Source organism: Fusarium oxysporum, chromosome 10, assembly GCF_000149955.1.
Source record: "Fusarium oxysporum f. sp. lycopersici 4287 chromosome 10, whole genome shotgun sequence".
In the NCBI taxonomy this organism is placed as follows: Eukaryota; Fungi; Ascomycota; class Sordariomycetes; order Hypocreales; family Nectriaceae; genus Fusarium; species Fusarium oxysporum.
This window is the reverse complement of record NC_030995.1, coordinates 1284880-1308547: the sequence shown is the minus strand read 5'-3', so window position 1 is coordinate 1308547 and position 23668 is coordinate 1284880. Positions and strand designations below refer to the sequence as shown.

Here is a 23668-nt window from a genome sequence, read left to right as displayed (position 1 = left end):
CATGAAAGGCTAGTATCCAGCCAGCCCAGCTTCTCTGCACTGACCCAAAAAGATTATATTGCGGCTGAGCGCTAATTTGGCAGCCAATAATCCATCATTGACCACTTTTGAAGGCTGAGATGTCAGCAGCCGATGACTGAACCGTACCAAGAGGATTTACGAAATCCCTACTCAGAATCATTGAGCATAAGCACTTGACTTCGTGTTAGTTGATCGGTCAGCAAGATATCTTTCATCTCTTGGTGCATATCTTGAGCCTCCAATTGTCACCGGGTGGGCATCCCACCAAGCTAATAACCCAGACCCTTGTAACTAATTAATCCCATTTCCACTCTATTCGGCTCTAGCAGCGACTATTGATGGGTGTCATGATGCCAGGGGACCTCTGCGTCATGAGCTCGCATGGGATTCATGAGCCAAGACGGGAAGATAATGGGGTCTTCAACGGAGGCTGTGAGCCGTGTCTGTAGCAGCAAGACAGACAGTTCATGTGTCCACAGAAGCTCAATGCCCTTGTTGATGGGTATTTGAGGATTCTGGTCATGGCAGTGGATCGGCCCGTCAATTCCATCAACATTCGAGCTCGCTAGGTATATCGGCGGGTTCCTAAACACCAGACCATCAGATGTTTATTACCACGAAGCGACTCTATTCAGATCTTCCACAAGAGGGGTATCGCCGTTAATGATTTCCACTTCGCTTGGATTATAGAGAACAATTCAAGGTATATCAAGGCAGAGGCGCGATTTTCTGACATGCCCTTGTCAAGTTGTCTCCATATTGGAAGCCTCAATTATGCGTCGTTCCAGATATATCCACGCAAACATATTGGATGAGACCACATTTGCGACACAGTTGGACACTTGCAACCAGACAGAGGGTTCTTTTTTAGTTCTTCAGAAGATCGGACAACTCTATTCCTCATTCCAGTACACAGTCAGGTGGTTGTTAAAAAGGAAGAATAAGGTGCCCACGTGATGTTGCACGTGCTGGGTCTCCTACCATGTTTCCTTTGAGATCTGGACCTACTGGAATCTCCATCTAATCTCTTTCCCTTAGCAAACCAACCGCCAACTCTGATAAGTTTGATTGAAAATTGTTGGTCATCTCTCTTGGAGCTTTGTGGAGTACGTCTCTGCTTTTGCCTAAAAGGCCCATTCAACTTGCAATGGCGCCACCAATTTACCTATGCCGATAGCTCCCGCTTAACCCATGGTTGGCGAGTCGAGATTATCTGGAGGCGCTCCGTCTATTCCCGATGTCTTCCATGGAATGATCAATTTTCACTACTGACACTTTTATCTTCATTCAAACTGAGATGGATCTGTCACGAGTCGCGATCCAAAAACCATTGTTGTCTGGTATGGCAAAATCCGCCGCCAATGGCCCAGATCTGTTTGGGCACGGGGGCTAGAATTGCCATGGCTATTCGCGATCTCTCAATGATTGGCGGATTGAACGTCTTGGGACAATGTGATATCGGCGAGGCCTCTGATTCGTCCGCCATACGCCTTCAGCAGGGGATCTTCAACGACACAGATCTCAGCGAATGGTTCATGTCAGGGACCAACCTGAAAGGCCATCACATATCGCCCAGGCTGAGCCATTGTTACCGGAAATTCTGGCACAAGACCGGCAGTTGTTCCTTCGATCCTGGAATCAAGTGATTGCATGACAGGACATACAAGTCTGAAGAAGGGTCTTTTGATGCGTTTGAACTTCCTGTGATGATCAAGACAAGTCTGTCCTCGATCCTGTCGCACGCCCACCAGAGAGTTTCTCAATAATTCCTAACAACAAAGACAGCCACCATATTCATCAATACAATGCTATATTCTCGTTCATACCATGATGTCTGATCAAGATCGACCCCTCCATTTGCCCCTCCCCCACCAGACTGGTCCCTTTAGATCGACGAACTGTGTCCAACAGCCCCTCCTCGTGGTGTTTACTCTGGCTTGTATTCAGCCTCGCTCGTACCAAAATTTGCGCCTCATGTGCTTCTAAAGATGTATTGTCTCGCTCTTGTGGCCCTGTTTCTGTCCACGTGCGAGGCATTTCTTCTAATGCTGGTTTGTGACTACGGGCATTTTGAAAGAGAAAAGAGTCGCATTCCGCCTCTTTTCTGCTTCGCAGCATGTCTTCACGATAACTTCCATCTGAAGCACTTTGCTGCAAGTCAACATGATTTCTGAAGCTCTGCCCGCTCCCCAATCGCGCTATCCCAGCCATGACCTCTCCAAGTTTCCTGATACCCTGAAAGGGAAGCGAATCCTCCTCTGCACCGAGTCATTTGGGCCTGTCAATGGTGTCAGTCGCACGACTTTGATGCTTGTTAACCATCTAAGGGCACATGGAGCTCAGGTCGCAGTGGTTGCGCCACACAACCATACAGAGCACAATACCTTTACGCCGCCGCCATCACCAACCATGTCCCCTGCAGATAAGCAGCCCGAAGTCAGAGTCACTGGATATCCTCTCCCATTCAATCCCGAGCTCTCTATCGTATACCCGGTACGCAATTCGACTCTGTACTCAAGAACATTTGGCGTTGATGCTCCTCCCGATCTGATCTACCTTGCGTCGCCTGCAAGTCTGGGTTTCCAAGTCATGCTTCAACTACGACAACAACCCAAGGAGAAGCAAATACCCGTCATCTGCAATTTCCAGACCGATCTTGCTGGCTATTGTTCCATCTTATTTCCGGCGCCGCTGAGCCACGTTGCGGTCTTTGCGTTCGCAGCTGTCCAGAGTTATCTATTCAGTCACTCCTCGATCAAGACTATATTCTACCCTTCGAGTTTCGTGAAACGATATTTGGTGGGCCAGAAGGTGCCAGCAGATAAGCTAGAGGTTCTAACACGGGGTGTCAACACTGAGTTATTCAACCCCCGGATGAGAAGCGAGGAACTGCGAAAACAGTTGGCACCTAACGGCGAGATCATTTTCGTGACAGTGTCCCGAATCGCTGGCGAGAAAGGCTTCGATTTCCTGGCGAAGGCTGCAAAGGAGCTTGATGCTCGAGGACTCAACTTCAAACTTTACATCGTCGGCGGTAACCGCAACCCCGATGTCGAGAAGGAAGTACAGGAGCTTTTTGATCCTCTGAGAGAGAAGGGCAAGGTTGTCTTCGCCGGGTTTAAGGTTGGGGAAGATCTCGCCACCGCCTATGCCAGCGGTGATGTTTTTCTCCATTGTTCGGTTACAGAAACCTTCGGCCTTGTCGTTTTGGAGTCCATGGCCAGTGGGGTTCCAGTCATCGCTCGTGATGAAGGGGGTCCGTCTGACATTGTCCAGCAAGGAGGAAACGGGTTCCTCATTTCTCCAGACGACCTCGATGGTTTCGTAGCAAAGGCTATGAAACTTGGTCTAGACCACAACCTTCGTGCCCAGATGGGCCAGGCCGCAAGATCGTACGCATGCGAGATGACATGGGACAAGATTAACAACAAGGTTGCCTGGCGCATGTCGGACACCATCTCGGAATGGAAGCGTGAGCGGGATGGCCCAACAAACAGACTCTCATCGCGTCTCAAGTCCCAGGAGCCCCTTATCCCAATCTACGGGTGGCTTATGATGAACGATGCTATTCGCGAGACAATGACACGGGGTATTGTCGACGCACGACTCATGGGCGGACTGGGTGTCATTCTATCTTTCTGGATGGTGACAGGGTGGTATATGGTCTTCACAGAATGCTTCCTCTGGGCTAAAGGGCGATGGAGAAGTGCAGAGAGAAGATTGTCAATCTCATAGTTTGAAGTTATGTCTTGCTGCGCGGCGTTTCGATTATGTGCATGGCTTGGAGGAGTTGGAGGACCCAGTTTGCTATAATTCGACGTTTTCTCATTTTTGCATTAGACGGTCCTTACAGCGTTGGAGTTGTTACAGCTGTGCGACTAGCCTATGGTTTCCTTAGCATGGCCATGTTAGATGTTATATTACGATACCAAGAATTTCATTACAGTTTTGACACCGGCAGGCTGATACAACGTCATGCAACAAGGGTCCCGGCAAAAGGGATTTCCGGGTTCAGTACCTTATGATGGTGTTTCATGTAGAGGGGAATCGTCCCACAACCTGACATCTCACCCCAGATGCCGAATATGGGGATGAACTTTATACTGCTTAGTAGGTGATTGTTCAGCCATATAGCGGCTAGCACATTGATGCTATGAGACTATCTATTGTTGTAGTGTAGAAAGTGAATCTAGGGACCATGTGAGGTCGGATATCAACTAAAAAGTCATATGGTGCCTGAAATATCGGCAGAGTGGAAATGACACGCTTATGAGAGTTAAAGTAGTAAAGAAAAAAGAGTCGACAACGCTATGCATGGCCGTAAGAGTAATGAAAAGCTCGCTTGATTATATCCCAACTTCATGTCCTGCTTCATATTGTCGCCTTCTTGGGCATTGTGACAGCTTGTCTGCGTTTATACATGAGAGCATAGTTGTAGCGCTCATATGTGCCGAAGCCAACAGCTGAGACAAAGATGAGCAGCCAGACGCTCATCATGATAAGACCAATGGGGAGGACCATGAGCTGTACGCCTGGGAGGATAAAGGCGACAGTGCCGTTGTTGAGAGCGGCGACCTGATCTTCGACGGCGGCTGAGGCCATAGCGAAGTCAGACATGACAACATCTTGGGAGAAGACGCCAGTGAGAAAAGCGGCTTCGTTGATGGAGACGTTGGTGCGGATGGTACTGCCTGTGCTGTTGCGGGCAGTGAGGGTGAGGGTTGGCATGATATGGTATTCGAGCTCGTCCCTGAGAAAGTCAGTATATGTGAATGAAGTGAGATGTGAGTGTGAAATCTTACATAGTCATGTTATCCGTCATCTTGTCCGCATCGATCTTTCCAACCAACATATATGCTTGTAGGAGTTGCATCCCCTCTTCTCTCTTTCCCATACCAGGCTTACCGCCTGTTAGACCTGTGCCATTGACATCCGCAGGCTGAATGGGCATAACACTTGCACCCGTATATGAGATTCCAACATTGATATCCTCAGGTGCAACAGCGGCAAAACTACCTCTGGCTTGAGAAACTTGATACAGTCGAATATCAGCCTCGAAAACACCAGTCTTCACATCGAGTGAGGGAAGATTATAGCACACGCATGTTCCAGAGGGATTTGTGCTCTTGTGCAGTCCACCGAGAACTGAGCGGCATGCAGCGTTGGTGTCCATGTTCCAGGCCGTCATGTTCAACGAGCCATCCTTTGTCAGAGGAACATCTCCTGCGGGAAGCTGCTCGACTGTGGCGTTCCCATCGCGCTCAGCGAGCGGCGTTGATAGTAGGGAAACGTATGGTCGGTGGAGAACATCATCAGCTGCTCGAATGAAGGACTCAATGGACATGGCGGGTGATGACTGTGCTGTTACTGAAAGGGCGAAAAGGGCTGCTGCCGCGAGACGAATTGACAAGGCCGAAGCCATTTTCTCGTGTCTTCTCTTCCAAGCTCTTTTTGAGTGCTCTGCGTATCTTTCGTCTGAGTGATTTCTGTAGGCCGTTTTTTCTATACGTGAGACCGTGATCCGTAGCGATATCCAGTCCGTCTTCTTTTTTCGTCCAAATTAACAAAATAGCTTTCTTTCTTTCCGTCCTGCGGTGAGAATTGTTGTAATTGAACCACTGCCTGTGGAGTGATTATATGCGTCGAGCTGAATTGAGTGGGTATAGAATCTCAAAATCCCAATAATGAAGTCGTCGTGACAATCAGGTAGCTCCACCACCGGCAACGATCGGTACTTATTATAAGAGATATGGAATAAGGAAAGAAGAACAAGGAAGCAAAATAAGTTAAAGTATCGAAGATCAGCCAAATGGCAGATCGTCTAATAGTAAAAGGAATAAAAAGAAGTATGAGAGAACAAGGGGGAAGAAGAGAAAAAATTGGGGACCAGCCCACGCGCCGCTCGAATCGTACCAGACCAAGACAGACCTGGACTGACTTGACTTTTAACAGCCAAAAGAACGAGATTGAAAGGGAGGGGCGAAGAATCGAAAGCAGTAATGGGGCCCGGTAGAGCGGCACAGTAGGTCCTTTTAGTTGGCAGAAGGGTTTTGGGGAACGTGCTATCGTGGGACCAGCGGTTGCAAGGGGAATGCTTGGAAGTTGGAGTTGATGTTATTTGGTTGGCTGAAGAGCAGTTGAAACTATGGAACTATGAGGCTGTGAGCGGCTATCGTGTTGATATTGGCGATATAGGTGACATCAACTGGCATCGTGACGGCTGTTGTGCTTCACAATGGTAATAACAAAACACATATCGATGTTGACGAGTGCCAGGCTTGTCTCGTCTGTGTTCTGGACTTGTCACAGGCAGGGCCAAGATGTTGGTTCTCTTGGCTCCCTCGTTGTGGCGGTGTCAAGATCGGGGCCATGGAGACTAGCGTGGACATGGCTGCAAGCTCAATCACTAGAAAGCGAGCCAAGCAGGCCAAGCAGTGCAGACCTTGGAGTGACTCTGGTGAGGGTGGTGGGCGAGCTCGTTTCAGGTTGGACTAGGGAGAGGTCGACTTTGGAACCGAGCGGTTTAGCTGTTGTTTGGCTTGGCTAGTGAAACGCTGATAGAGAAACACTGCGAGACAATTCTACAGGTATTGTTCTATCCATCAGGCCATATTGTCTTCGATTGCATCTTGATAAACTCACAATAACCGTTGATGCGGTCAGATTAACTACAATATTCAACCCTGGTCAGCCAAGATCGCAGCCCAGGCCTGCCAACGGTCACTCTAACCTGCATGAGCATGGCCGCCGTGTCAGGGACCGCTAGGGGCAACGGCTGCCCTTAGCCAGGGGCTCTTCAGGCCATGACCCCTGTTCCACATGGCGTCTCGCCCGCTAGCTTGCGGCACCAGATCTGGTGGCTATTGGGTGCGCTCCCTGTCAACGTCAGTCCATTGTGAGTCGGTGATGGCTTCATTTTCAACTCTTCTTGAACGTTTTTCATGGACTTGGAATTCTCCATAAACCAGAGGATTTCTTCACCATGGCGCTTCGAAAAAGTCCCATCAACGGTTTATGAAACAGGGCACCTAGCGACTTTTCACCTCGCCTGCCACATAGCCTCTAGCGCCAAGGGATAAGGAGGTCAATTGAGTCAGGCTTTTCCTCTGCGATCCTCAGCTGCGGAATTTGTGGATATTGATAGTGGCGCCAGATGAAGCGAAAAGTGTAGTGGCAGAAACGGCGTCGCGACGGTGAAACTCTCTTGCAACAGGAACGACGACCATCCGATCGGTATCTCGACGGCTTATGTATGATCACCTTGGAAACGCGGCTGATACCACACTCAGATATTGTTCTCAACCTTAGGGCATAAGACCTGGGATGAAACTTGTTGCAGGCTCTTTGCGATAAGTTTACCAGCCCTATAACAGAAGTCACCCTGAGATGCAAACATCTTGGCGAATGTTTGGGAACAGTAGTGATGATCATCATTACCACGCTGCTGTCAAAACACCTGAAGAAGAGTGACGCGGTTGACTAGGTGCGAAACAAGATTCCAGAGCTGATGTTCCAAATCGGAAAGTTAAAAAAGTTTTCACGTTTGTTTTTCGTGACTGCCGGTGTCGGTAACATTGCATCTCGTCAATCTTATAACTTGTCTATTGGTGATATGATAATAGATCAGGATGGCTGCGGCGTAGCCAGCTGAAATCAGCTGAACAGCTAAAGCCTAGAAGGGATGGCATGATCCTTTTCGATTTGTCTTGTCGTGACTTCAGCCAAATACACATGCATCTTAATAATGGTTCTTTAAGATCCCACAAAGATGGCATCGCCAGAAGCGACCGAGGCAAAGCAAGAGCTCTTCTTTGTCAGTCTCAACCAAGACAAACCAATCACAGTGATACTTTTACATGGCCTACTTAACTCACACCTTGAGTGGTCCTACGTGATTCCTTACCTATCCGATTATCACATCATCGCCCCCGATATCAGCGGTCATTCTCAATCCCGCAATATTCTCCCTGCGAATATCTCCAGCTCCGCAGAGCGGGTGGCCGTGCTCATCCGGCGACACGCACATGGCGGCCGGGCCCACGTTGTCGGCCTCTCCATGGGTGCTTTCATCACTCTCCGTATCAGCCGGCAACATCCGGAGCTGGTCCTCTCTGCCATTGTCACCGCGGGACACCCCATGGAGGGCCACTGGGCATGGGTTGCCCGCTATCCGAGCATCACCTACTACGCTATGTTAGTGCTTCTCGAACTGGTGCCGACATGGCTGTATATGCTCGTGGCTGTCAAAGGTCGCGGCATGCGTCGCCATGAAGAACTACTAGAAGAGATGCGACACAATAGGAGATGGGAAGTGATTCGTGCTGTGGACACGGGACTATTGGAGCTCAAATGGGAAGATATCAGGATGCTGCCAGTAAAGACGCTGGCAATTGCGGCAGACGGCATTGACGATGCTGAGGCGGTGAGGAGAATGGGTAGGGAAATGCCCGTCGAGGGTTCACTGGGTGCGGTAGTCAGAGGAGCAGTGCATACATGGAATTTGCAAATGCCAAAGCTATTTTCTGATGTGATTAGAGCGTGGATTGAGCAAAGCGCGTTGCCTGCAAGTTTGGAGATCTTGAAGTGAAGTGGTTAATTTGCTACCCTATGTAGTCGCATCTAGAGTAAATACCTGAATTTTGGCCTGAGCACCCAATGAGAAGCAGGGCATTGTTCGTGAAACCACAGGGTTCAATTTTAGTAATTGGAATTATGACGATGGCCAATGGCTGGATAGTAGGTCCAGGACAAAGGAAGCTATCCACATGGAACGAAGCATTTCGAGTATCACAACCAGCTTTTAGGTATTGGGTCTCAGACCTTTTCTTCACCGACATATCCGGCAGCTACCCTTTTCTTCTGCACATTTCAGTGCCTTTAATTCCTTTTCCCGCGCGCCATGTCTGCAGGATGTCCCACAACGTTAAAATAAGAGAATTACCTCTCGCTGCTGAAGAAACACCGTCAGCGTTACATGCTGTGTTGGTTACTCGCAGGCCCCAAACATCAAAGCTTCTCCTGCAGCAAATCATCAACAGACACAAAGTAATTTGTGACCATCGCTATTCATAGCGTCACGTGCTGACTGGTCTACTGGATCCATTCCCCGGGGACCGTCCTGCAAGCTGCCGTTAGCGCTGGACTTTTGAGGAGGAAGAGAGGAGAGAAGTAAGGTAGAGCTTCAGCTGCGCCTCGTTACCTTTGAATCTGTCATCATTCCGCTCTTTGAAGAATTCTGTTTTTATTCTTCAAAAGAACAACTATCCTAAATAAATACTCTATTATTTCAACATCATCATTGATATTGTCACTAATGGTCAAAGACACTGCCCCCGCAGAGGCCGGAGAGCCCACTGCGGAACCTCAAGTCACCTACGCCTCAGGTCGTGTCGAGCATCAGGGCCAAGCTGATTCACCTCCCGATTTGAGGCTGATTCACTACAACGACGTCTATCACTTGGACCCTTCGAGTGCTGAGCCTGTGGGTGGTCTGCCAAGATTTATCAGCGTATGCCGCCAGTACCAGGAAGGCGAGCAGTTCAAGGATCAGCCTAAAGCCCTGACGCTCTTTTCTGGAGATGTCTTTAACCCCAGCTTGGAGAGTACCGTGACCAAGGGTGAGTTTTACAACCAGGGAATGATGGCTTTTATATATAGATATTGAAGATTCGACTTAGGTCAACACATGGTTCCCGTTCTTGATCTGATTGGAACGGACTGCTCTTGTGTAGGGGTGGGTAGGTCATACCACCCTTGACCGACTTGGTAACTAACCAACCTCAAATCACAGAACCACGACTTCGATTTTGGTGTCAAGCAGTTTGAGCACCTCTCAAGTCAGAACAAGTTCCCATGGCTGCTCGCAAACGTCATCGACCATGATATCGGCGGTGACACACCGATTGGCCATGCGAAGAAGACACATATGATCACCACCTCGAATGGCATCAAGGTTGGTCTCATCGGTTTGGGTGAGAGAGAGTGGCTTGAGACCATCAACAGTCTACCGCCCAATCTGGAGTACAGATCCGCCACTGCCGTTGCCAAAGAGCTCGTCCCGAAGTTGCGGGAGGACGGTGCAGAGATCATTGTCTGTCTAAGCCATATGCGAGAACCCAATGACAACAAGTTGGCAGAACAGACAGAAGGACTCATCGATATCATACTCGGCGGGCACGACCATTTCTATGCCCACAGCCTCATCAATGGGACTCACGTGCTTCGATCTGGTACCGACTTCAAGAACCTGAGTTACATCGAGGCCCGTCGCAAGGAAGATGACCCTTCCAAGTGGGATTTTGACATCTGGCGAAGAGATATTGTTTCGTCTATCGAGGAAGACCCTTCAACACTAAAAACGGTAGATGAACTCACCTCCAAACTCAACCAGTCGCTGGCAAGACCTATTGGATACACTGCTACACCTCTGGATGCTCGTTTCAGCACAGTTCGCCTTAAGGAGTCTAACATCGGAAACTTTGTGTGCGATGTCATGAGACAACATCATGGCGCTGATTGCACAATCATGGCATCTGGTACTATCCGTGGAGACCAAATCTACCCCCCAGGTGCGATTCGCATCAAGGATATCACGACCTGCTTTCCATTCGAGGACCCTGTCGTGTTGCTCAGAGTGACAGGTCAAGCTATCTTCGACGCGCTTGAGAACAGTGTAGCTATGTATCCTGCTCTGGAAGGTCGATTTCCCCAGGTTTCCAACATTCGATTCGAGTTTGATCCCTCCCGACCTAGAGGGGAGAGAGTGTTGTGGGCGGAAATTGGTGGAAAGCCGTATGAGCCGGAGAAACTCTATGTGCTCTGTACCCGAGGATACATGGGACGAGGAAAGGGTAAGTTGAAACAATTTGCATGTAGAGAACGGAGAGCTAACAGCGACGACAGATGGTTTCACCAGCTTGCTGGTCAAGTCTGAGGGTGGACAAGCGGAGGAGATTATCGAGGAAGAAAATGGCATTCTTATCTCGGCCATGCTCCGTCAGTACTTCATGGGTCTTTTGACAGTAGGACGATGGAAGAATCTTGCGCAACATTGGGTCAAGGTTGCCCAAAAATGCGAGACCCCCGTCTCACCCGTCCGAACCACTTTCAACGTCGACTTTCCCAACCTCAAGTCTGTAGCAGAGAATTTACCCAAGGACAAACGCACCGAAAGTGTGAAAAAGGACGCAAAAGACCCCTGGGGCAGGTTCCTCAAACGCCGCTTCAGCATCAATATGAAGCCCCATGACGACAACGAAACCAGCGACGAGGAACTTCATGAGAAGGATCGCGAGGAGGAAGAGTTTGAGGATCCCGACGGCGCGAGACTCGACTTCGAGATTCTCATGATGCGCAAGTTCTTCACGAAGTGGGCGCTCAAGGCAAAGGTCAAGACTAGTATCTGTGATCCTCTCAAAGAGGGCGAGTACACGGTTGATTGGACAACCTGCATTGCTCCGGTGGTCGACGGACGAATTATCATGACCGGAGCTTCTACACCAAAAAATTAGATGAGACGTAATAACAGACGGATCACCTCAGAGGAGACATGGGTTACGAATAGAACGGATCATAAAATAAATAAAATTAGGCCTCAATTTTCAGCATCGCCCGTATTTCGAGTATTCCTGTGTAGGATAAAGTGCTGCAGCTATTAATATTGACCTACAGCCTCACATCAAGCCTCATCTGAGGCGGAATCTGCTGGGCAATCGTCATAACCTATGACTCTTGCTGTCACATTGGATCGGCATTGCCGTTGAGCCTCAGCAACTTAACAGGACCTGAACTAAGGCGCTTCGAGTACCTTGATTCGATCAGATCTCGTTGTTGTAAATGACAAGCTGTAGCGCCTCTCCGCAGCCAATGTCTTGCGTGGCTATCGTGAAAATATGCAGGACACAAAACTCTTCACCGTTACACTCGCTAAAGCTGCTGCATGGCTTGCTGCGAATAACTGCAATGCATAAACCCAGAACATCATATCACCTGAGGAATTGACCTGATGCAATATGATATGTTGGTTCATTCAAGGAACATTACGAATCAATACATAGATACAAGCACTGAGAGATTGAACAGACCGGCATTGGAGGACTCAGACTTGTAGCCGAGACGCGGCCTTTTCTTGTTCAATCGTATCGGAAAGCTACCATAAGAAGGACAACATCAATTCGTCACTACGCAGCATGGCAGCTCGTATAAGACCCCTGATACCGCATCCATATCCATGCCTGTTGTCAATCAAACTAAAGTCGAGAGAAGCTTCCTTAGCTTATGATCGCCTAAACCTTCATTCTACTGAGATCGTGTGTCAACCGTTTACATCGACGTAGTATTCCGAGGCCGAGGCCTACAGATGCAAGAGATCCAGCATTATACCTGTAAATCACATACGCAGGGAATATCAGCATATTCAAGCCTCATTATAGATTGCATGAAGTCTTCAACTCACCGACTCTAGCCTCATCTGCAGAGTCAGGGCCAAGCCAGAGCTTGCCGCCATGGATCATCAGCGTGGCTTACGGGAAGTTGGACGCCACTACCCCGGCTCACCGGTCTTCCAGAAGCCGATCGACGCGATTGGGCATCTAAAAGCGACGTTGCTAACAGCGGATGAGAACAGAAGAAGAATAAGTGAAACTGTTCTAACAGGTTCGTAGGGTACAGGGTATGGCCTTGTTCAGTATGGTGGCGGAGATGTTTTGCGAGGAAAAAGAAAGGAAAAGTAAAATCAGCAAGGTTTGAGATGAGGCAAGGAAGACGAAGCAAGGCTAAGGATTGCGTGTCGAGGATCATCATTGTTTGTGGCTGTTGGCTTACGAGAAGTCATAGTATGAGGACAGGGAAGGGAAAATGAGGGTTGTAATAAAGCTGTTGAGGCAAATGGCGATGTCACTTCAGCTCAACGCCATGTCCAATCGCTGACTGTATCATGGCCATCCTGCAAAGTAAACAAAGGGAACAGTAATCATGAACGAGGTTATTCTCACCTATCTCTTACACAATACCGGGATGCTGGTACGTGGCGTCGAGTCTTTGTCACTAGTAAACTTACCAGACTTCGAATCCCTACCTCAGCTGCGCTCAACCATACAATCAGAGTTCGACTTGTATACAGTAGCTAAGCTTAGGATTCACCTCCTCTGTAGATCCCTCTCAAGTGCCGAAGTTTCGAGCACTTATCCCGTGACGTCCCCCTCATGCATCGAACCCTGTCTCAACTAAGGACTTCTCGACCTTGATTGCTTCTTAAGTTTGACTAGCCTCTTCTGACTTCTCCTATCATCCGCCATGTTAGACGTCGGACCGGAAGACCGGGTGTTACCGAGCTATTTTCTGGCTGACTGTTACTAGCTGAAACCTTAGAACGAGGAGAATCTTTGCATTGTGGTCCGGAATAGCTTCCTGTTGGGCCCTGTGCTGGATGCCTTCGTGCACCCCGAGGTCTAATGCCCGAACGAACGAGAAGCATAACTCCGCCTTGACCTCCTTCTCGAGTCGTTTAACTAACGTCTCCTGTCCAACAATCCGTCTATGCTGTCCCTCCCAACCCTTCATCTCGTCTCGACAATATCAACTTCGCCTCACACCGGATAGTCACCGGAAAATCCAATCACGACTTCGAAGAGACGACTCTGCTTCTTGTTGGGCTGCTCCGAGTTACACAGAAAAACGTCTCGGTGTACGGACGACGGAGCAAATCCACAATTACGTCTATTGCCATATCGAGATAGAGTATCCGTTGGCAGCTCGGCCCGCACTGCATTAGTGCCCGGATTCAGGAGACGAATGTTTGACAACTTGAGGCCTTCCGCACATGCGTCCTATAGGCTACGGACTCTCACCGACCGGCCTACAGAATAGAGACGTTGCATTAGTGCCCGAAGCCCAGGCTGCTCATAAGGGGCGAACAAAAAACAAAGGTATATAACATATGAGACTCTCTAAATCAATCCCTTCTGAGATGCTGACTTGGAGTGTCAAGGTTCACTATCGCGGGGCATTGGAAATAAGACTAGACTGTCTGAACTCCCTAACACTAGTTGTATGCAAAAGCAAGACTCCACAGTAGAGGGACCAAGAAAAAGCAATGTCTCCTTCCAAAACTCATCATATCGAGCCATGGAAACTCACGGCTTTTGAAGCTCTTGGGAAGATCCAGGCTGATGAGATGTCAGTCCAAGAGTATGCCGAGTCTTTACTTGAAAGGATCAAGGCACGCGATGAAGACGTCAAAGCTTGGGCATACCTGGATGAGAAAAGGGTCGTGCAGGAAGCAAGACTTCTAGATGAGATCCCTAAGAAAAATAGAGGACCTCTTCATGGACTCCCAATCGCTGTGAAGGATGTCATTTACACAAAGGGTTAGTTGGCCAAGCTTATATCCGACACTATGACTGGAGCTTACTATCGTATAGACATGCCTACTCAGTTCAACTCGCCACTATATGATGGCCATTTCCCTGAGACAGATGCTGCTTCCGTACGAATCCTTCGTCATGCCGGTGCCCTCATCTTCGGTATGTTCTATATACGCTTTGCACACTTGCATCTAACAGGCTAGGTAAAACAACTACCACCGAGTTTGCTGCTATCCATGTCGGCCCCAAGACCCACAATCCTCATGATCCTCTACGCACTCCGGGCGGATCATCCAGCGGCTCCGGAGCTGCTGTTGCCGATTTCCAAGCCCCCATGGCCCTTGGGACACAGACAGGCGGATCCATGATTCGTCCTGCATCATTCAATGGGATTTATGGGTTCAAGCCAACCTGGAACTCTGTATCTCGCGAAGGTCAGAAGATATACGCTCTGATGTACGACACTCTTGGATGGTATGGACGATGTGTCGAAGATCTGGTCCTTCTGGCCGATGTCTTTGCTCTTCAAGATGACGAAGACGAAGATCGTTCTTTTCAAGGCATCGTAGGGGCACGTTTCGCAATCTGTAAGACGAGCATCTGGCCAATGGCTGGTCCTGGAACCCAAGACGCTCTCGCCCGCGCTGCAGATCTTCTCAGATCCCATGGCGCAGAAGTACATGAGCTTGAGCTTCCTTCGGCATTCGATGATGTGCCAGAGTGGTATCGTATTGGGCTTCACACCGAGGGCCGTACCTCTTTCCTACCAGAGTATAGAGTTGGAAAAGACCAAATCGGCCAAGTCTTGATTGAGCACGTCGAGAACTCCGACAATTTCACTCGCAAGACGCAACTGATGGCTAGCGACAAATTGGCTGCCATGAGGCCTGTCTTCGACTTTATTGCCTCGCAGTATGCAGCTATCATCACGCCGAGTGTACCGGATGAGGCCCCCGTTGGTCTGGAGAGTACAGGAAGCCATGTTTTCTGCGCGATGTGGAGCGTAAGTGACAAACTGTGTACGAATCTTACAATGACTAACGATCGTGTAGGGCCTTCATGTCCCAGTCCTGAATGTGCCAGGCTTCAAGGGTGACCACGGCATGCCCATCGGCCTCTCCCTCGTCGCACCGCGATATCGCGACCGTCACCTCTTGGAGGTTGGCAAGGCGGTCGGTGAAATTTTCGAAGCCGAAGGCGGTTGGGAGACCAAGATTGAATAAGAAGAAGATTGTAAGAGTAAGCTGTAAAGGATCAAGATTGAAAATGGAAAACAGAACATAGAGGGCCATTGAGTGGCGCACGGAAATTACAGGTAGATTGAATCATACACATGATGCATATAGTTTGCAATACTTCTGGAGTGGATGTTGAATACTTTTGTAGAATTTCCCACCAGGGCTTTAACAACTTGACCCACGTCAACAGGAGTCTATATCTCACAGCCACCCTTCATCTGAAATGCGGACATTATTTGCTCATTACATAATACCGATAGCGCCTGTAAACCCGGGCACAAAGCCTTTGCTGCCCGATACCCAACAATACAGCTCAATAATTGGCTTGAACTGTACAGACCCCGATAATACTCGGAAACGCACAGCTCATGTTAAAGCTCTATGACTAAGGAAAATGGCAGGGTGAGTCGAAAGGGGGCTATATGCCCAGTTGAATATGATCAAAACGTGCCTTGTAAAAGACCTGAGTTATTCGTTGAGAACTCATTGCTTTACCGGCAGGAGCCTGTCGATACAAGCGACAGCCTGTCGTTTGTGAGTAAGACGTAGTAAAGACTTAGAAGCAGGCACTTACGTCTTCAGCTAGGATGCCTTGGTTTCGGAGATAATGGCCCATTCCCTTGACGAGCTCGAGTTGCTCATCGGGGTTGAGGCTGGTGATTGCGGTCTCCAGAACGCTGCCAAGGCTGACCTTGTGGATGGCAATGAAGGTGTGGAAGTACATGTAAGCGAAGAAACCCATGATGAACTGGCAGTCCATGCGGTCAGTGATACCTCCGTGTCCGGGGATAGAGTCGCCGAAGTCCTTGATCTTGAAAGTGCGCTTGAGACCTGAAGCGAAGAATCCGCCAAAGGGAGCGATCAGAGAGGCAAAGGTAGCCAAGTTGAGGGCATGAATCTGCATGGGAGCAATAGTAACGGAGAAGTTCGCAGTATCGGGGAGGAAGAACAACTCGGGTAGCTCGTAGGTCTTGGGAAGGAAGACCGGGTTGGGGTCACACTGAAGACCAGTGAAGATGTTGGCGCCCAAGTCGTTAACAGGGCAGATGAAATACTTGGATCGCATCATGATGCTGGAGAGGAGCATGGCGAAAATGATGGTCATGATCCAAGCACCGACGAAACCCTCGACGGTCTTCTTAGGAGACAGTTTGATGAGCTGGGTGCGTCCGAAAAGGATACCGCAGATGTAAGCAAAGATATCGTTGGTGATGACCAGAGCAGCGGGCAGGAAGAACCAGATCATGCCCTCAAAGACATTGTTCATGATGAAATGAGCCTGGACCACAATGAGGTACAGAGCCATGTGTGTCCAGGCAAAGTTGGTGAACTGAAACTTGTAGTGTCCAGCTTGGAGAGATGTGACAAAGAAGACGAAGCCTAGCCGCGATTAGTCTGTGTATGGCAGCTCAGGGAGCGACTTTCTTACCGAACACATAGAGAATGAAGCTGATGAAGCGGTGGTGAGTGGCCAGAGGTAACAGGACCTTGTCAACCAGAATGATATGCTTGAAGTAGTAGATGACCGTCTCGCCATAGAGGAAGTACATGGTAGTCGCCAGCCAGTACCAGTTGAGACTCTTAGTAGATCGTAGGGAGCGGGCACGGCTGGGAACATTGGCAATGGCGATGACTTCTTTGAAGGAGACGATCTGGACAGCGGTGATGATGCAGATGATGTAGATGTGGCCCATGAAGAGCGCGGCGAAGAAGAGCGCAAACATGACAAAGGTCCAGAAAGTGCGCGTTATGAAGTTGGCCTTTTTCTTTTCGTACTCGGCTTGCTTTTCGCTAACTGCTGGCTGCTTCTGTGAGGGCTGTTAGCTAAAATCTGGTATGAATCGACAATGCCTCGAGTCAAACAGTAGATCTTGGGGATGAGGCCCTGCCGCTTCCTTTGAGTCTGCTTACCTCGTCCACTGTTTCCAGCTGTCCCGAGGATTGGGACTTGAGCTTGGTGGGAGAGCCACCATCCTCGCTGCTGAAGCTTGATCTTCGTCCATCAGAGCCGTTGCGATTGGGGAACCTAACCCCTCTCTTTGGACGAGCCATTTCTGTTGATGTTTGGTATCTGAATGCGCTGAAAAAGACGCTGGAGGTTTTTTATTGTTGGTTATTGCCAAGAAGGTCGGCAAAGAGGTTGTCGTCGGCTGAGGAATGGGCGATATGCTCGAGTCGCTGACGCGATTGCAGCTCTAAGTGAAGCTGTGGTGAAAAAGACAGTTGTCTGTTCTCGAAAATTTGCTCCAAGCGACCTGTGACGTCGTTGCGCAGACCTGGGTCAAGTTCGTGGGAGGCGAGTGGGTTACGGGGTCAGGAGTCGACAATTCGCTTCGTGTTGAAATAAATCGTCACGATTGGAAGAAGCTAAGCCAGGTCAAACACAAAATTCTGCCGGGGGAGAAGTGCTTCTAAGGAGTGAAAGATGGTGCGCGGTTGAGTGGGCAAAAGAGCTCACTTGTCGCGATAGTTGTGACGATGTTGAAAGAACAGGAAATGGTGGTTTGAAAAGTCAAGCCGTTTCTAGCCCCGGTCTGCAGCTCAACCTAGCAGAGCATAGCATAGCATTTCTAAAAGTGGGTGGTAGATTGGGTGCGGTGCGGTATTACGCAGTGACGCTGCCTCTGGCTCTGCCAAGTAAACTACAGCACCTCCTACGCAATGCAGGCTAACAACAGCATGATCAAATCTCACCCCAAAATTCTCTTGAGGGACCAATCGAGTCCCTGAACGACCACCCGGCCACTGCGGCTGTGGCTTGACGTGTTCCGGCCTTTCCAGCGGGTTTCCACCATCTCTCCTGGGTTTGGGAGTGTTAAATTGCGTCAAGGGAGCGGGCAACGGACTCTTAGAAGCCGCCGAGTAACCTACCAATTCCATTGAACCTATACCTATATCCGAGCTCCCTCTTTTGCTTGGGCTTCGCAGACTCAACAGCAAATGCCCATTACTATTGATGACTGGGAAATTGAGAGCTGCCCCAGACGCAGGGGCTTATTAGTTGTGGGACAAACCCCCGTCTCTTGGGATCCATTTTATAGATCTGTTGAGATTCGTCCCATGTCGGTAATTTTGAGCAGCAAGAAGCCCTAACAAAGACGATAATCGCGTGGTAGAAACGCCAAGCATGACAGCTAATTGTTGTGAAGAACAAACCCGTAATATCCGCGAGTAAACCTCCACTAAAGCTACTAACTCGTGTCGCTCTCTATCTTATACGCGTGTCTCAGTCTGCAACTTCTTTACAAGCATATAGCCCAATGCCGCAGAAGCATATTTTCATGTATGCCGGATATTTCATCAGGGTCCAAGGGACTGGTGAATCTCTCCACAAGCCGTCAGAGCTGGGAGCTTGACGAGGTCAATGACGCACTTGGCTCTTCACATGCTCAAAAATCGACTCCGCAACACTGCGCCTCACTAGTCCAGACCGTGGCTGCACCAAACTGCAGCCACAATTTCTGTCTGCATATCCCCCACGTGACCTCGCGACGCGTTTCTAAATCCTTTCTACCCCGGTACACGAAGCCGTGATCAAGGACAATACCGTTCGAGATGCGCCAACAATAACAAGCTTTGTATTTTTGTTCAATGGATCTCTCCTCTGACATGAAAACAGCCATCAAAGATGGATCTCGACGACGAGTTCTCCGATGACGGTTTCGACGACATCCCTGCCAATGCCCTCCAGGAACTCGAGGATAATGCAATACAACTCACGCAAGCCCAAGCCCAATCGAAGCCATTGACACAGCGCCCACGGATCGAATCCCCAGAAATCGTCTGGATAGAAGACGATGACCTCGATACGACCGAAGTGACGAATGATGCCGGTGTTCCTATTGGGAGGCCAGTTGTAGATGGCAACCTCCAACAAAACCAGTCATCTCAAAGCTACTACTTGGACTCTCGACGCTCAGTTCCGCCCCCGAATCCGCGATGGAACCCTGTTGTCGACCCTTCCAAGCGGCGGCCCATGGGCCAGGCCCCTCAACAGCCTTACAATGCTGGACCACCTCACCAGCCCATGTACACCTCTCAGCAGTTTCAGACCCAGAGCTCCAACTTCGTTCATGCTCAACCAAGTCAATTCGCTCGGCCTGCTGCACCGCAAAACAGACCAGGAGCCTCTCAACAGTCACAGAACCAACCTGGCGATATCTTGTCAGCACTACAGCAGCGAGTTCGAGCCCTCGAGGATCAACTCAAAGCAGCTTTGGGAGAAGCCTCGATTGTCCGATCCAATTTTGTGAAATCGAATGAAGAGCACGCTGCAGAGGTTGCTCGTCTGAACAAGATCAATGCCGAACAACTGGCGAAACAGGAAAGGATTACTGAGGCAGCTGTTGCCGCTGAACAAAACGCCAATACCGAACTTCAATTTCTACAGCGTGATATGAGAGAGGTCAGTGATCGAGTTCGCCGCAAGGAACCTGCTGTTGGAGCTTCGGCAGGAGTAACGACGCCCAAGAAAGCAAACAAGTCATGGGTTGCGGATGGCTTCGATGAGATGGATATTGTTGTAAGTCCAAGTAAGGGCCAAGGACGCAGCAGGAATCCTGGCTCAGTGGCCTTACACGTCGGCGAGAGAACACCGAGCAAAGGAAAAAGGAAACGGCCGACTGTTGACAGTCCTATCATGGCATTGGAAACTCACACCGACAGCTTCGCCAGTAGTACTGGGAAGCCAGAGGCTCCAGTACACCAACCGCCGCTTGTGGTAGCGCCACCACCGGCCGTCCTCTTTGAGGTTTGTCTGATCCGTCCCGGCTGGTTGGCACTATGCTCATCGTATCTAGTTTCTACCACTTGTGCTCGATCATGGAGCCCCTCGCCCAACACTGGACATCTTGTCTCGCTTTTCCTTCAAAGATGACAAAGATACCTCGCTTTCAGCCATCATATTTCAAAAAATACCTCTGATGGGAAGTCCCGATCGACCGATGCAGCTACTTGTGGACTTTGCAAATCTTATGGTCAACATGTGGAATCGTTGCCATGAGGAGCAGCTCTGGGAGCCCATCAAGTATTTGCTCTCAATCATCTCTTTCATCTTCTCACTCCACGCATCAGAAGTCGTTCCCTTCGTTTTACCGAATCTGACACCTCCCGCGCAAGCCACAATCTGCACTTTGGCTGAATGGCAGCACCGCATACGTGAAGGTGAACGACGGCTGAAGAATGATGACTTTCAGTCAATGAAGGAGCATATCAAGATCGTTGATATTTTGTCAGTCTTGTATACAAGCGCTTTAGCTTGTTCCACTGCAATGGATGTGACAGAAGATGAAATCAAGCCCAAGTCGACAGTCTTTTGGAGATGCATAAAACCTGACATGGTCTACAAACTTCTGAGCCCAAAGCAAGAGCTTTCCGATATCTTGGGCATGCTTGAGCTCCTGACAACCTCTGCGCTTCCAGACTCAATAGGTCCGATTACAGACGACGAAGATACTCATGTCGCTAGTCATGTCATCAACCATGTTACAAACAAGCTTACGGACTACCACCCATCAGTAACTACCCGCCATGAGAAATCTACGTTATGCTTGGCTGCTTTGCGAACGCTCATCGCTTTTTCACGCCATCCTTTTGGCGCTAAAGAGCTTGCGTCTCACAGTCTAGCTCTCCCTCGCCTCGTGGCCTGCCTCAGCATGTCTATAGACGAGCTGTACGACCAACCTATTCCTTTCAACATCTTACCACAAACATCCGAGACCAAGGATATACGGCAGGGATCGACTACGACGTCGTACTCGGCCGGCTTATATCGGATCATCTCACAATGCGTCTTTTTGATACATGCTTTAGTGACAGGTCCCGATACCGCCAATCTCGCAGACATTAGCGAGAAGCTTTCAATGGCTCATGGGGGAAGCCAAAGGTATCTTCTTGCTTTAGGAAGACTTGCTTTTGCCGAAGAAGATTTAGTGATGGAGGCTGGGATCGATGGAGAGACAGTTGAGGCAGCCCATGAGTTGCTCGAACTGGAGGTGACGCCGGATGAGGGCGAGGTAGTGAATGAAGCATTTGGGGGCTAAAATTGGTGAAATCTTCATTCCCGGCGTTTTGATGGATGATGGACTTGATCTTGGCATTGTGATTACACATCGAGACAGTTATGTGCAGTTGCCTGGCGTTGAGGGTAGATATTAGACGAGATACCACAAGGCAGTCACACTTCGGACGGTGTTGAAAATTGCTATATGACTTTTGACTAGACAGAATTTGATGTTGAATGACCACGACTACTACTTCTATTTTGTACAAATCGCAGTGACGCCGGAAGTTCTTCAATATGCCTCCAGATACCTCCAGATCCTCATTCTCGCGAGTTCGGCTCTAACCATTGTAAGAGACGTGGACGTGGTCCCTAGAGTTCTGTTAGCTTATTTGCCCTCACTGTTGATGCAATATTTACCTACCAATGGTTCTGAGTCAGGTCGCCGCGATCTTCCATGGTTCGCCAGTTCTCCCAGTTCTTCTCAGTCTTATCGACAGAGGTAGTCCAGATCTTCTGTCCCCAAATGACATACTTGAGGTTGAGAGTGTTGCGGTTCCTCATGCACCACTCAGCGATTTCTTTTCCAGAAAGGGTAGCAGACTATGTCCCATCAGTATTAAATGTTTTGGTCTAGAATATGATCGGAAACGGGCACTTACACCGCCGGCATCAGAACACATGAAGTCAGTTGCAAGACCGCAGCAATGGTCAGAAGATCCAGGACAAGAGCAGTCTCTCTTACATCCAATTTCCCTGATCCTACCAGGAAACTGATTCACCACCGCCTTGGCAGCGTTGACAGAAACCTGCTTGCAAGCACCAACAGCTGGGATCGTGGGTGCAGAATATCCCCCGAAGCCTGTGGCAGCAGAAGAGCAGCATTTCATCTGCGCAGGTCCAGGACACTGGTTGCTAGCAGAGGTGCCAGCGCAATCAGAGCTCCAGCGGCAGTTTCCTGAAGAACAGGTTGGCTTGGAGCAGCATTTGATGTTAGCAGCGTCGGCAGGGCATGCACCAGAGATGGCGGTGCCGCCGGCAGAGGTGCAGGACGCTTCGGTGATGCATACACCTGCTCGACCGCTGGGCCCGTAACAGGGCTCGTTGGTAGCGCAGAGGGAATGGGAGGATAGGAGGAGGGTGAAGAAGATGGATAGAGTTGGGGAGTGCATTTTGATGGTTCTAGGGGCTGGAGTAGAATTGGGTGTTTGGTTGAAGATATTGGGTGATGGAAGGCCTTGGGGTCTCTAACCTGAGGCTATCTTATATAGTTTTCACATACCTCCAGTGTCCTAGTGGTATGGCCTAATTCGTCATTCGTCCACGCGCTGCCTTGGGAGTAGACTCAAGTTTCGAGTTGATCATGATCGTGTAACACCTGGGCAAGTTCAGTCTATCATGCCACTCTCCCATTTCGGCAGACCGAAGCATCATTTCGGGAAAGTGTTTCATCGAAAGTGTTTTTGAGTTGCCTATCTTTTCAGCTCTGCATGCATATTTCCTGTAAGTGCGGCATACGAACTCGAAATCTGCCGGTGATCTTCTTCAGCTCTTCTTGATTAGACTTCAAAGGGGGGCACGTCACCCTGGCGATCGTGGGGATAGCCGTTGATGATCATCCTTGGCGTCTTCGGTCCGTCGCGGCTTCAGGCGTCCGTTGTACGGGTTGGAAAGCACATGAGTCAAATCTTGGGTGTATAGGTTTTGTTGAAACACATATCGCCTCTGTATTGAGTTAACTCTCTGGAGATGAATCCCAGAACAATCCGTGAAGTCTTCTGGCTCTTAACGGCGAACCAGGCCATGAATGTATTCCGACTCTATCTATCCGTAAATTCGCGGAATCGAGAACGATCCCTGCATGATGTGACTTCCAGAATTATTGAACAGGAATGCTTGTCGACCATGCGTCGGTGGCTTGTTTTACCTTAACAACGGCGCACAAGAAAGACGGAGGTTTGACCGGCTTAAGCTTAGATATAAACGTGAGTATGGGCTGAGGAAACAATTGGATGGGAGATAGGCGAGAGTCCGGCCAAGAAATA

The 23668-nt window shown here is 49.4% G+C and overlaps 9 protein-coding genes across 13 annotated transcripts; 6 read left to right on the top strand and 3 right to left on the bottom strand.

Annotated features, from left to right (window-relative positions):
- The first annotated feature begins 634 nt into the window (after positions 1 to 634).
- Positions 635 to 3999, top strand: FOXG_11397 (uncharacterized protein). Its single transcript, XM_018391005.1, has one exon. It carries the CDS (start codon positions 2185 to 2187, stop codon positions 3754 to 3756), a length of 1572 nt encoding a protein of 523 aa, XP_018249577.1. The 5' UTR covers positions 635 to 2184; the 3' UTR covers positions 3757 to 3999.
- A 39-nt stretch (positions 4000 to 4038) lies between these two features.
- FOXG_11396 (uncharacterized protein) lies at positions 4039 to 6316 on the bottom strand. The gene is made up of 2 exons (XM_018391004.1): positions 4824 to 6316; positions 4039 to 4771 (listed from the first exon to the last, which is right to left on the bottom strand). The coding sequence occupies exons 1-2, from the start codon at positions 5441 to 5443 to the stop codon at positions 4393 to 4395; spliced, it is 999 nt and encodes a 332-aa protein (XP_018249576.1). The 5' UTR covers positions 5444 to 6316; the 3' UTR covers positions 4039 to 4392.
- A 638-nt stretch (positions 6317 to 6954) lies between these two features.
- Positions 6955 to 8786, top strand: FOXG_11395 (uncharacterized protein). Its single transcript, XM_018391003.1, has one exon. The coding sequence runs from the start codon at positions 7790 to 7792 to the stop codon at positions 8606 to 8608; it is 819 nt and encodes a 272-aa protein (XP_018249575.1). The 5' UTR covers positions 6955 to 7789; the 3' UTR covers positions 8609 to 8786.
- Positions 8787 to 8820: 34 nt separating this feature from the next.
- FOXG_11394 (uncharacterized protein) lies at positions 8821 to 11657 on the top strand. 4 transcript variants are annotated; one of them, XM_018390999.1, is made up of 4 exons: positions 8821 to 9638; positions 9699 to 9754; positions 9812 to 10871; positions 10924 to 11657. In XM_018390999.1, the coding sequence occupies exons 1-4, from the start codon at positions 9335 to 9337 to the stop codon at positions 11529 to 11531; spliced, it is 2028 nt and encodes a 675-aa protein (XP_018249571.1). In that variant the 5' UTR covers positions 8821 to 9334; the 3' UTR covers positions 11532 to 11657. The 4 variants fall into 4 exon arrangements, with proteins under 4 accessions (XP_018249571.1, XP_018249574.1, XP_018249572.1 ...); XM_018391002.1 differs by having other exon boundaries at positions 9699 to 10871; XM_018391000.1 differs by having other exon boundaries at positions 8821 to 9754; positions 10924 to 11636.
- A 1684-nt stretch (positions 11658 to 13341) lies between these two features.
- Positions 13342 to 14101, top strand: FOXG_20526 (uncharacterized protein). Its single transcript, XM_018400809.1, has 2 exons — positions 13342 to 13946; positions 14009 to 14101. The coding sequence occupies exon 1, from the start codon at positions 13448 to 13450 to the stop codon at positions 13790 to 13792; it is 345 nt and encodes a 114-aa protein (XP_018249570.1). The 5' UTR covers positions 13342 to 13447; the 3' UTR covers positions 13793 to 13946; positions 14009 to 14101.
- Positions 14102 to 14113: 12 nt separating this feature from the next.
- FOXG_20525 (amidase) lies at positions 14114 to 15607 on the top strand (the record flags this gene model as incomplete). Its single annotated transcript, XM_018400808.1, has 4 exons — positions 14114 to 14387; positions 14442 to 14543; positions 14588 to 15387; positions 15437 to 15607. 4 exons carry the CDS (start codon positions 14114 to 14116, stop codon positions 15605 to 15607), a joined length of 1347 nt encoding a protein of 448 aa, XP_018249569.1.
- FOXG_11391 (phosphatidate cytidylyltransferase) lies at positions 15552 to 18425 on the bottom strand. 2 transcript variants are annotated; one of them, XM_018390997.1, is made up of 4 exons: positions 17534 to 18425; positions 17052 to 17430; positions 16197 to 17002; positions 15552 to 16147 (listed from the first exon to the last, which is right to left on the bottom strand). In XM_018390997.1, the coding sequence occupies exons 1-4, from the start codon at positions 17672 to 17674 to the stop codon at positions 16106 to 16108; spliced, it is 1368 nt and encodes a 455-aa protein (XP_018249567.1). In that variant the 5' UTR covers positions 17675 to 18425; the 3' UTR covers positions 15552 to 16105. The 2 variants fall into 2 exon arrangements, with proteins under 2 accessions (XP_018249567.1, XP_018249568.1); XM_018390998.1 differs by having other exon boundaries at positions 15552 to 17002.
- A 27-nt stretch (positions 18426 to 18452) lies between these two features.
- FOXG_11390 (uncharacterized protein) lies at positions 18453 to 21909 on the top strand. The gene is made up of 2 exons (XM_018390996.1): positions 18453 to 20372; positions 20422 to 21909. Exons 1-2 carry the CDS (start codon positions 19251 to 19253, stop codon positions 21661 to 21663), a joined length of 2364 nt encoding a protein of 787 aa, XP_018249566.1. The 5' UTR covers positions 18453 to 19250; the 3' UTR covers positions 21664 to 21909.
- On the bottom strand, positions 20451 to 23637 carry FOXG_11389 (uncharacterized protein). Its single transcript, XM_018390995.1, has 3 exons — positions 22286 to 23637; positions 22048 to 22226; positions 20451 to 21995 (listed from the first exon to the last, which is right to left on the bottom strand). Exons 1-3 carry the CDS (start codon positions 22793 to 22795, stop codon positions 21965 to 21967), a joined length of 720 nt encoding a protein of 239 aa, XP_018249565.1. The 5' UTR covers positions 22796 to 23637; the 3' UTR covers positions 20451 to 21964.
- Between the last annotated feature and the right edge of the window lie 31 nt (positions 23638 to 23668).